Genomic DNA, 13,358 nt, shown 5'->3' on the forward strand with positions numbered 1-13,358 from the left:
AAAAAAAAGATTCAGAAAAGATGTATTTTTAAGTATTCCAAAGACTCTGGAAAAATTTTTTTCTCTTTAAATATGTGAAGTTACTATTTCATTATGATGTAATCAGATTTCACTTTGTATCATAAAATATTTACGTTATTTTATAGTAGGCAAAACACTTCCACCCATAAAATTCTAATTCTCCTATGAGGTTAACAGAAAAGTCAGAGGATTGATTTAAAGATGAGGTGACTGAGATTCAAAGGAGAAGCAGAACATATCAACTCATCAGTCATCCACTCACAAAGACTAGGTCCTGTTTTTCAGGATCCTGTTTTTCAGTCTGGTCCTGGAGACAGAAAACTCTAACACCTGCTCTTTCTAGTATTACAAGTAGTACAGTTGGAATTGATGTTGGAATCTATTTTTCACAGGCTCCAAGAGGCAGATTACTGTTGGATAATCTTTATCAAGAAAATATCTGACCAATATCCCTCTCTCTTTAAAACACAAGAGTTCAAGGAGTTCTTTGCCTGAATGTTTTAGATAGATTTTCCAGGGTCTGAAACACTGGTTTCACAACTTTCTGTGGCCCAGCTTCAACACACTTGATCGGCATTTTCAAGATTAGGTGCAACTCTCTGCTTGAGTGACCTGTAAATCCAAACATCCTTTTCTCTCCCACATAACAAAGCATTTAAATGTGCAAAATATACTGACATGACATAGCAGGGATAAAAAGAAACTTATTCTTTTTTTCCACAGTCATTCATTCTAAAACTCTGGTACAGTATCAGGAGAAACAAATTACTTGGAACTCATAACTGATCTTGACACATCTGAAACACAAAACTAAAGAACCACACAGTCTCATATGTATAAAAATAACTTATATTTTGGAATTTTCATAACAAATCAATAACTAGATTGAAAGGATTCAATCTCCAGTGGCATAGCAGAGACTTGTTTTCAGAAGACTATTTTAAAAGGCTGTGGTAAAATATACATAATATTTACCATTTTAAACATTTTGAAGTGTATAGTTTAGTAGCATTATCGGCCAATCACTGCCACCACCCAAGGCCAGAACTCTTTTCATCTTCCCAAACTGGAACTCCACACTCATTAAACAGAAACTCTTCAATGCTTGCTCCTCCCAGGCCCTGGTAACCACCTTCTACTTTCTGTCTCAACCAATTTGACTACTCTTGGGACCTCATATATATGGAATCATTCAGTATTTGTCCTATTGTGTCTAGCTCATTTCATTTAGAATAATATCATCAAGATTTATCCATGGTGCAGCATGTGTCAGAATTTCATTCCTTTTTAAGGCTGAATAATATTTCATGGTATGTTTATACCACATTTTGTACATCCATTTACCTGTTGGTGGACATTTGGATTGTTCATACCTTTTGGTTATTGTTAATCATACTGCTTTGAACACTGGTGTAAAATTATCTGTTTGAATCCCCACTTTCAATTCTTTTGGGTATACACCCAGAAGTGGAATTGATGGATAAATGGTAACTATGTAATTCTAATTTTTTGAGGATAAATCCTATTATTTCTAATCATTTTTTTCTGACTGTGCTGGCTAAGATCTCTATGTTGAATAGAAACGGTGAAAATGGGCATCCTCTTCCTTGATGTTAAAGCGAACGTTGCTAATATTTCCCCCACTTAGGATTTTTTCTGGTACGTTCCCTTTGTCGGTTTTAAAGAAAACCCCAAACACTCTCAATTCTTCATTCATATGATCTTTATTATCTTCTAACTTGACCCGATACCCTACCCCTCCCAATCCTTTCCAACTGTACCCTCTAGGACTCAGGATCCGTTCTCTGCAAAAGCCCCATCTTTGACCTTTCTTTTCTTACAAACGTTGTAACATCAGTCTGGAGTTCAGTTAGGTGTCGTTCTTCCTCCTTTCTCTTCACAACTCCTTCCAGCTTACTGTCACACTATCCTCCCCCAAATCTTCCAGCTTCTAATTAAGTTCAAGCACGACATGAGTGCTGTCCAATCAAATTTTGTGTGATGATGGAAATGTTCTACGTCTGTGCTGTCCATACAATAGCCACTAGCCACATGTGACTACTGAGCATTTGTAACATGGCTAGAAAGACTAAGGAACTGAACTTTAAATTTTATTTAATCCTAAGGAATTAAATTTAATAGCCACATGTGGCTAGTGGCTATAGTACTGGACAAAAGAACACTAGATTACAACACTTGTATTACTGTCATTAATAGAGCTACAAGTTATTTTCCCATCATTAAGATTTTAGTAGTAGGAGAAGAGTCTATGAACCAATATTATTCTTATATCCTGATGACTGCAGTCTTTATACAGACGATACTCCCAATACCCTGGTTTCTAAGTTTTTTCACTCCTCTGTGAATCATCTCATCTTCCACCACTCAGCCTCCACTCCCTAGGACATCCTGAACCCAATAAATATTTGAGGGCACCAGGATTTCCACCAGTTACCATACTACCTTTTCATTGTTCATTATCTCTTTCCTTTTACTTGGGTTAAACTCCTCATCTATCACTAAAACAACTTTTACTTTTGACTACTTTATCTCTTATACTATCCTTGACCCCTCTGTGGTACAAACAAGCCTAAAAAAATTCCATCTCTACTTAAATACAATTATCCGCACTTCTCCAGGTTAATGCTGAACACCTGAATCTGGCTGGAGAGTACATAACTTTCCTGACTGGTTTCACTGTAAGTTCACGATCAAAAATCTCAAATGGACCTTCATAAGACCTACCAAACCTACAATGTTTCTCTAGTTAATTCACTCTCACACTCTCCTAGATGACTTTCATCCTTTCCTCCTTCTGCAAACCAAGACCTCCCCCACTCTCAACTAATGACCTTGCTTCTTATGTCTTATGAAATAAAGCATCAGAAGAACTTCTGCAGAATCCCACCACCAAATCTACCAACATACCTGTGTCTGTAACCAAATGCATCCCCTTCTCGCCTGTTAAAATGGATAAACTGTTCCTGCCCCACTAGAGTACTGGACCTCATTCCCTCGTGCCTAATCTAGTAGGTATCACTGGAGTGACTCTTTGTTCTCTTACTATTTCCTCATTCTATTATATTAGATCATTGCACCAACATACAAATATATTGTCATGGATCTCATCTTCAAAATGAAAACAAAACGCCACGAACCTTTAATATCCTATTTCCCTCCAGCTACTGCCAGATTTCTCTACAGGACCTCACCCCAGTCCTTTACAGCAAAATTCCTCAAATGCATTCTCTGTACTTACTGTCCCATTTTTTTCTCCACCATTCTCTCAAATCCAATCAGTCTTTCACCCCACTACCGTACTGAAGCCACCTCTGCCAAGGTCACCAATCCTTTCCAACTGCCAGATTCAATGGTCATCTCCAAGTTCTCATTTGACACAGGTGAGCACTCTTTCTTGAAACACCTTCTTTACCTGACTGTGGAAAACTTCTACCCGTGATATTTCCTTTGTTGATTACAATGTCATGTTTTAAATACTATCTTTATGCTGATGATCACAAAAATGTATCTCTAGCTCTAACTGTTCTATTAAATTTGTATACCTAACTGACCTTATAGTTCCACATGAACATTTTATCAGCCAACTCAAAATTGATATGTATAAGATAGAACCCCCCCCAACACTCCTTCTCTATACCTCCCTGAATATCAGTAAATTGCATCTGCATTCTCTTATTCGACGCCATCTCTCTGAATTCAGCTCCTGTCATCAACTACTCCTTAGCTTGTTTCACTCTGCCAACACTGACCACCCTGCTCTTCTGTGAACATTGTCAGTCCCTTTGCACTGGCTACTTGTTTGGAATTCTCTTCTCTCAGATATGCACATGAATGTTTTTCTCAGTTACTCTAGGTCTCTACCCAAATGTCACTTATCAGAGCCTCTTACCACACATCATAGAAAGGAAAGCACGGAAATATTTTATATCTCACTTCCTCTGCTTTACTTTTCTACAGAGCATTTATCACTATTTATGATATATCATTTATTTATTTACAGCTTATCTTTCCCCAGTAGAATGTTAGCTGTACAAGAATGGACTTTGTCTATATCATTCACTATGCATGTCAAGCAATTAGACAGTGCCTGGCACAAAGTGGAATATTTTAAAGTTTAATATAAATACCAAAAATTTTATTCAGATTAATAATAGAGCTGTTACTAAATTTAAACAAAATTATTCTCCACGCAATACATGAGGGAGACAACGAAAATAACTTCAAGGAAAATAAAAATTAACTTGAGGGAAATGTATCTCATTTCTAAACCACAATATAAACCAGAGTATAATTCTTTTCCCTAAAACTTCAAAGATGGAATTCATAACTGTATATTTATAATCATTTCCATTCCCTCATTAAGTTCAAATTTTAACAAATAAGGTCATCATTAAAAATAATTTTTAGAGTAGGAAAACTGTTCACTCAGGTGTTTCTAAAATACAAATAAAATATAAAGAGGACCATAAACTCTTCCAAGCTAATGTTTTTCCAGTATAGAAATCTACCCTGATTTTCATGAGAAACATCTGTCTCTTCAGATACTATGAAAAGTGAAAACAGCACTAGGCTAATTAAAAACAAAGTTATATTTTATCAAGTAAAAAAGTGTTTTAAAGTCAGTCAAGTCTTTAACCCTCTGTACAAAATGTAGTAAACAAAATCATTCCTCTTTTACATTAAAGAACAGTATTAAATATGAACAGATTTAACTGAATCTAAAATTTCAGTTATATAAAATCTAAATGAAAAATATCTAGAAACCTTGAGGCCAGTATCTGGTTAATCAACTGTAAAAGTACACAAATTTGCACAAGTAAAAATTCACACCCTGACCTTGTTAAAGTAATAGAACCAAATATGATTAGCATAATACCACAATGTGCAGAAACACTGCCTACTTTCATGTTAACTATCAGATTTTCCATTATTCCTAAGGAAACAACCTGAGAGTTTATTGACTAAAAAATAATGGAAATCTGAATCAGTAAATTTTTTTTTGAAAATTACAATTTGTATCTTCCTCAAATTTTCCAAAAGCATAATCTTTACATGATAACAATTTTTTTTGCATTTACACTTTCCCATCAATAAGCTTGAAATGCTATGTTGTCAAAGATGTTTAAAGAGGTTCTAGAAAAATGAGTTCCTAAAGAGCAGAAACCAAGCACCAAGTTGTTAATTTACCCAAAAAATAACTAACAAGCCCAGTGAAATACTTACTTAAGGAGAGAGAAAAAAATATGTAGGTTTCAAAGAACAGTACAAAGTACTTCAAAAATCCTTATCTATTATCATAATATTAACCTTACTAAGAACTATAAAAGGAACTAACACATCTTTACTTCCAACAGGAAGTCTAACCTTTCATTAACTAAGGAAAATTACTCACCGCCCACGTTTTAGTCAGCCTGAAAATTGGGGCACTCTGTAAGCCAGAAACCACTGCCATAAGTGCATGAAGGTTATTCAGCTCGTATAGTTTCTGGAAGATTTAAGAAAAGCAGGGAGGAGAGATGAAAAATAAACAACATGAATACAAGACAACTTTAACAACAAGTATAATCTAGGCAACTGGTAGTGTTCTAGTACTTATTACCCTCATTGTTGAGATTTGTCTTTGGGGTATCCACTATATTTACAGTAAGCTGATTTCGGCCCACAATAGAACTTCCACATTCTAACTTGGTACTGCCCCCAAGCTCTGGGAACAAATCTACCTCTAGTTGTGTAATACATTAAGAAAACCAAAATTATGGCTCAGTATCAAGGTTACCTGGTATGACCATGCATCCTCATTTCTAGTAATCAGTTTCCTTCCTTATACTGAAATATTACTAGCCTCTGCCTTATGATCTGAGTTTAAAGGAAGGGTCCATGCCCAGGATCCTGATCTGGTGTCCTACTCAGGATCCCCATTATTCCAGGGCTAGGGTTCAAACCTGCTTTCCATAGCCCTCCTCAATTTCCTGCTTCCTCCTGGCTGAATCTTCAAATCCTTTGTTCCTTGTTCATGTTGGGATATCCACCTGCTTCCCAATACCAGACCTTGCTTTTTACAGCCTCCGTGCAGAAGGCTCCCATCTAATGCTAGGTTCCAACCCTTTACCGAGAGAGATCTACTATTTTTGTCAAATTATTGCTAATTGCCCAGGTTTCTTCAAACTATCAGAAGCTTACATCTCAATGGTCTTATCATTTAAAAACTGTCCTCACCATGAAGCGACTCCAAGGCAAAAATGGCCTGTTTTGAATATGAAAACCAAGGCAAAGTGAAGGGTTCTATTCCTCTGAAGAACCCTAACTAATACCACCTTAACTTAGGTCTCAAAGAACCCCCATAAAATTTTAAGAAATATGAACTCAAGTAAGAGAAAAAAAGGAAAAGGAAAAAGATAAACACAAGGAAACAATAATTCACAAATGGAGAACATCAGGTATTGGCCTCAAATAAAATGAAGATTAAAAATGAAGGCATTATCTAGAAAGCAACATAAAAGCCAAAGGGTCTTTTAAAAAATGTGAAATAAAAGGTAAAGAGACATCAAAGGAAGAGCAAAAAAGGCCAACATTTATCTTAATGGAGCTTCAGAAGGACATGATAAAAAACAATGGGGTAGAAACAATATGAGAGATAATGGTGGATTATTTTCTCAAATTACCAAAAGACACTAATTCCCAGGGCTAGTAAGTTCAAGAAATCCCAAGTAGAGTAAATTAAAAAAAAAAACAACTGTAAGTCTGGAATAGCATTTTTCAAGAACAAGGATGACATAACAATGCTTCCAGACAAAAGAACGAGAACTTTTTTAAAAGATTTAAAAAATGGTGCCAACAGGATTATTCATATGGAAAAATATGAACTGGAATCCATAATTCCTACATATTATATCTAAAATTTCAGATGAATTAAATATCAAAATCAAAGCTGTAGAACTTTTAAAGAATAATATAAGAGAAAATCTTTGATATTCTCAGAGGTGAGAGTAAGATATTTAAGTGAGATATTCTTAAATCAGAAAATGAAAGTTACAGATTAATACATTTGACTATTAAAATTAAGAGCATCTATATCAAAAGATAACATGAAAAGAGTTATAAGACAAGTCACAAATAGGAAGATGTATGCAAAGAATATAGCAAAGAACTTTAGTATCTGGAATTATATTTTTAAAACTGCTATAAAAATCAAAGACCAATACTATAATAGAAAATTGTTCAAAGATCTTGAACAGACATTTCAGGAGAGAAAACCTAAACAGCCAACACACAAAAAATGTTATTTTTCACCAGATTCAATGAAAGTTAGTGGTGTAATTGTCATTTCTTTGAAGATAAATTTGTCTTTTCTCTCTATATTTCTAGGGCTTTAACCTGCAGTTGAGCACCAAGAGACTCACACATGAATGCTTTATAAGCAGTGGTACTTACAACAGCAAAAATCTAGAAACTCCTGCCCGAGTTTCTAGGCTGTCTGCCCTACAGATTTCAGATTTGCGTTTCCCCCCACCTAATCACACGAGATAATTCCTTAAATCTTTTTATACATTATATACATATATATATGTGTGTGTGTATTTTTTTTTTTCTGTCTCTACAGAACCCTAACTGAAACAACCTACTAAAAGAAGAGAAAGACCTGCCAGTTTTATAACAAACTGAATACAGAAGGCGAGTCTAACTACAGGGATTTAAGAGACAGAAATGTGACAAAAAAATTATGAATTTAGGGCTTGAGATGAAAGTAAACACCATCAAAAATAACTCAAAGTCTAAGAGTCTGAATTGGAATTAAATGATTATTTGATGAGGATAATGGCAGGTTTGATGGACAAAATTTGGTGGTTCTGAGTGGAACATACAACAAGTACATAAAAAAAAAACTAACAAAAATATCAGAAAACAATAATGCAAATTCAGGATCTATGGAGAAAAGTCATGGACTTCTATTAGCTAAAACCCAATATTTATCTAACATATCACAAAGAATGTTTTTAAAAATTTTATGACACTTCTGCAAAATATCAAATTTTCAGAAGGCTAGCTCTGCCACCTAGTGCCATAGAATGTTAGAATACAATTGTTCCCAGGTGCTCAAGGGAAATATGGAAGTTATGACTTACAATAATTACATTTTTACAATAATTTACAATTGTAAAAATGATATCCTCATTTTATTTCATCTTTGTTCACAGGTGAGATAAGTTATGTGTTTATTATAAGAATAATGACGGATGTGGTTACAATTATACTTCTTTTTAGTTAACACAAATTTGGAGTTGTTACAAATTTTAATAAAATCTTGAATGTTCTATTCCATCCTCCTCTCTAAATTTTGACTATCCTTGAAATCCATGTTTTATTTCTCTTGCTGCATCTATTATCTATGTTGCTCAATTAAGGTATTTGGTTAACATCCTCATTTATACTATTTAAAAAAAAATAAAGTCTTATCATTCTCCATACGGTTGGCAGAGTGATCTATTTCAAAGGCAAATAATTGATACGTATTTTCCTACTTAACCCTATAAGGCTTTTTCAATCACCCGCAGAATAGACCAGTACTTTATAAACATTAAACTTCATCATAATCTGACCTCTGCCCAGTCAAATATTATGTAATTCAGCTTCTCTGAGAGAGGGAGGAAAAGTACAAAAGAAAGGGGAGGAAGACAGGAGTAATAAAAGAAAAGGCAAAGGAAACAGGCATTCAATTTAAAAAACGGACTTATATTAGTCAGTAGGCTGTATTTTCTAGGGTCGATAAAAAGTGAACATAGTGTCACAGGCAAACATTTACTTACAAGCGTTGCTAAATGATTAAACTCAAAAATAGAAACACAAGTTTGTCTTACCTTAGCAGTTTTAATATAGTGGCTCAAAACTTCTGCTCTAATTTTTAATGTCTGAGCATGAAGAATCTCTCTAACAACCCAAAAGCTTACCTGCAAATAAAAATTAAAAATAGTTGAATAGCAAGAGTTTTTTCTTACTAGGATCAAATTAATGACAAGAGCTATTTGAGAAATAGATAGCTGTTTAAAAACAATACTTTCTCTTCCCCTTGATTCACCACCAGGACATAAACAATCTTCAAATGTTGCACACACTTCATATATACACAGACAGATACAGAAATGTATATAAGTGTGTACACACACATAAAAACATCACAATTTTTAATTTATAAAAGCTAATACAAATTTTGAAGGGAAAGAGAATGCAATAAAACCAGAGTGATGCAACATGAGCACTACAAAAGTGTTTTCTGCTGTATTTTGAAACACTTCGGCAGAATTAGATAAGCTCTAAGATCAGACATTGTAAAACATGCTATAGTATGCTTTACTGTGGCTGTGTAATCCCATGCTGCCATTTTATTTACATTGAGTAGAATCAATAAGTGTACAGAATCTCAAGTACAGTTTTACTGGTATGAATAAAATGAAATAAAATATAAAATATCATAAAGAAAAACATATCTAAGTCACTCTAAAATTAAGATCGTATTTTTTAAATTATGTAATGTTTTCTAATTCAATGAAACCATTTTCAAGATTTCTTTTAAAAAACATTAAAAATCATTCATCAGAATGCTGACTAGATCTGTAGAGCATTACTAAAATGCTCTACTCTGGTGAAAACAGTGGGCTTATCATATGATATAAAGTAATATGTATGTAACATATTCATGTACTATGAAAGCAAAATCAAAGCACTATCAGTTGGTTCAAAATTATACAAACCTAAAAACAGGATGCAGTTAGAAATCTTAGTGCAAAGGATAAAGCCACTGCCTGATATTTTGTCACCTTTTCTTAGTGAGAAATATTTTAGATTTTACTTGCAACTTTCATCTCTAAACAAATGTGTAAATGTAAAATGTATATATTTTACCAAGCCATCTTTATATTTGTTACTATACTTGAGCTACTAATTATCTAATTATCCCTGATTCTAATAAAGTTTACTTCTACAGTATATCTAAAGTTATACTTTAGATATGTTAACAACCTTAGCAAATATTAATCACGATTCAATCTAAACTGCATGATCACTGATTTAATTAAATTTTATGTCAAATTTTAAGACAAATACTATGGTAATTTAAAAAAAAGAATCTAAAAAAGAGTGGATATGTGTATTTGTGTAACAGATTCACTTTGCTGTACACCTGAAACTAACACAACATTGTAAATCAGCTATACTTCAATAAAATTTTTTTTAATTAAAAAAAATAAAAGTAAAAATAAAATTAAAAACATGGCCACAAATTCTTTGTCACTCCTCACATTGAAAGTTGGGGTGTATGTCACCTCTCATTGAACCTAGACAAGCTCATGACTGCTTCAAGAAACAGAAAATTAACAAAACTGATGCTGGCTTCCAGGAAAAGGTCATAAAAGAACATGCAGCCCCTGCCTTGATTGCTGGAACATTCTCTCTGGGACTCCTAAACTACCATGTAAGAAGTCCAACTACCCTGAGAGCACCATGCCAGAAAGGCTAAGTGTAGGTGCTCCCCAGTTGAAAGTCCCAGCTAAAGCCAACCACACCTGAGAACACTGCCCCAGAATGATCAACACTGAGGCATAGATTAATGAAATTACTGGACTTAGAGGAAAAAAATCTTTAGGCCGAGACAAAAAGAGAAAGTGATTTTTAGGGAAAAGAAAATTTAATCATCATCAGACTTTTCAATAGCAGCACTCTGCCAGAAAAAAAAATGGAGTACTATATCAAATATTATCAAGAAAGAAAATTTCATACAAAGGACAGGCAAACTTGTCAACATGTAAAAAACTCAAGAATTACTGTTCCGATGAACCCTTCCCAAGTAATTTCCTGGAGAACGAGCTTCAGACAGTCAAATGACTAGAGAAACATTAACATGAGGATGGTAGTGAGCATTAAATATGCGCTTATTCACAGAAATAAGAGTAATGAGGGTTAAAAGAAGGAGAGTATGTTATATAATGCCTATATGCCCAGACAATATATACAATTATAAAAAATACAACATTTGCAAAACATATAGTTACCTCTTTATAGGAATATTATTGGTATTAGTATTGTTATTCTGAGACTGTTATTTGTTATGTAGGCTAAAGCAAATGAGTCACACAGGATACTGTATCATGCCCTGTGTTCCCTGAAAACCAGATTGTGGGTATGGAAGAAAGGATATGCAGATATAATATGGAAGAGGTGAAGTAAAACTCTGGTCCTGAATTTGAATTAGAAGTATTAATAAGAACTCATGAGATATTTTATCTTTAAATATTTGTGTGTGTATGATATATAGATATCCTAGCTATATCTGCTGAAATGGCCTAGAAATTATGGTCACCCTAGTAGCAATGAGCATTTTTAGCACCCAGGTCCATTTCCCACTATAAGAAACCAAGGTTTATTAAAGAAATGTTGATTCCAGGCAGAGGGCAGGTGATGGACAAAATGAACATGCAACATCTTTTCATACAAATAGCAAAGAAACTGTTAACAAGATTACTAGGGTCTGCCAACCCGAAGAGACTTCCACTGGCCAAAGATGGGACAATGTGAGTTTCAATAAGGGTAATAATTGCAATGGGTTGAAACACATCATCTTTGTTTACATTTATGAGTTCAAAATAAAATTAAAATAAACTACTTGGTCTTCGTTAAATGACAACACCAATTCATTATCTTCAGAACTGCTAAATAAAGAGAAAAAAAATCCAATATTTATCCTTCCTTGCCATTGGAAATGGACCTCTGGGTATGCAAATACTAGATGAGGGAAAAATGTCTCTTTATAAAAGCATTCCCACTAATAACTAAAAAAGAATGAAATGAGAATTCACCTTTTAACAACCTCAAATAATGGATCTAGGCAACTGCTAACATCAAGAAACAGACCTGATGAAAAAACCCAACACAACCCAGACTCTTGCCAAAGGCACTGAACCCAACTGAACCTTTGAAACCAGCAGCTAACTTCTAGAAAACACAGAACATATTAAACTGCACTGAATGCAGTCTAGACTGCGGGAGACTCTAAAGGTTCCTCCACAGGTAAACAGTAAGGAAAAGGATACAGGGAGAAACTGTAAATTAAAAAGTGGTGGAGAGAGGAACCAAGATAGCGGAGTAGAAGGATGTGCTCTCACTCCCTCTTGTGAGAACACCAGAATCACAACTAGCTGCTGGACAATCATTGACAGGAAGACACTGAACTCACCAAAAAAGATATCCCATATGCAGAGACAAAGGAAAAGGTGCAATGAGACGGCAGGAGGGGTGCAAACATGATAAAAATCAAATCCCTTAATCGCTGGGTGGGTGACTCACAAATGGGAGAACAATTATACCACAGAAGTCCACCCACTGGAGTGAAGGTTCTGAGCCCCACGTCAGGCTTCCCAACCTGGGGTCCGGCAACGGGAGGATGAATTCCTAGAGAATCAGACTTTGAAGCTTAGTGGGATCTGATTGCAGGACTTCGACAGGACTGGGGGAAACAGAGACTCCACTCTTGGATGGCATACACAAAGCAGTGCGCGCATCCGGAGCCAGGGGAAGGAGCAGTGACACCAGGGGAGACTGAACCACACCTACCAGCTAGTGTTGGAGGGTCTCCTGCAGAGGCGGGGGGTGGCAGGGTGGGGGTGGTGGCTCTGGCTCACCATGGGGACAAGGACACTGGCAGCAGAAGTTCTGGGAAGTACTCCTTGGCGTGATCCCCCCAGAGTCTATCATTAGCCCCACTAAAGAGGCCAGGTAGGCTCCAGTGTTGGGTTGCCTCAGGCCAAACAACCAACAGGGAGGGAACACAGCCCCACCCATCAGCAGACAAGTGATTAAAGTTTTACTGAGCTCTGCCCACCAGAGCAACACCAGGCTCTACACACGACCAGTCCCTCCCATCAGGAAACTTACACAAGCCTCTTAGATAGCCTCATCACCCAGAGGGCAGACAGCAGAAGCAAGAACTACAATCCTGCAGCCTGTGGAACAAAAACCACATTCACAAAAAGATAGACAAGATGAAAAGGCAGAGAGCTATGCACCAGATGAAGGAACAAGATAAAACCCCAGAAAAACAACTAAACCAAGTGGACATAGGCAACCTTCCAGAAAAAGAATTCAGAATAATGATAGTGAAAATGATCCAGGACCTCGGAAAAAGAATAGAGACAAAGATCAAGAAGATGCAAGAAATGTTTAACAAAGACCTAGAAGAATTAAAGAACAAACAAACAGAGATGAACAATACAATAACTGAAATGAAAACTACACTAGAAGGAATCAATAGCAGAATAACTGAGGCAGAA

The 13,358-nt window shown here is 35.4% G+C and overlaps 1 protein-coding gene across 2 annotated transcripts in view; it reads right to left on the minus strand.

Annotated features, from left to right (window-relative positions):
- RALGPS2 (Ral GEF with PH domain and SH3 binding motif 2) overlaps nt 1-13,358 on the minus strand; it is a 141,228-nt gene that overhangs the window by 78,392 nt on the left and 49,478 nt on the right. For both annotated transcript variants that reach the window (XM_024758742.1, XM_024758743.1), the window contains 2 exons: nt 8,898-8,987; nt 5,435-5,527 (listed from right to left, as the gene is read on the minus strand). In XM_024758742.1, coding sequence (XP_024614510.1) covers nt 5,435-5,527; nt 8,898-8,987 — 183 coding nt within the window. The remainder of the gene's footprint in view (nt 1-5,434; nt 5,528-8,897; nt 8,988-13,358) is intronic.

The sequence above is a fragment of the Neophocaena asiaeorientalis genome, unplaced genomic scaffold (assembly GCF_003031525.2).
Source record: "Neophocaena asiaeorientalis asiaeorientalis breed wild unplaced genomic scaffold, Neophocaena_asiaeorientalis_V1.1 scaffold182, whole genome shotgun sequence".
NCBI classification, from domain to species: domain Eukaryota; kingdom Metazoa; phylum Chordata; class Mammalia; order Artiodactyla; family Phocoenidae; genus Neophocaena; species Neophocaena asiaeorientalis.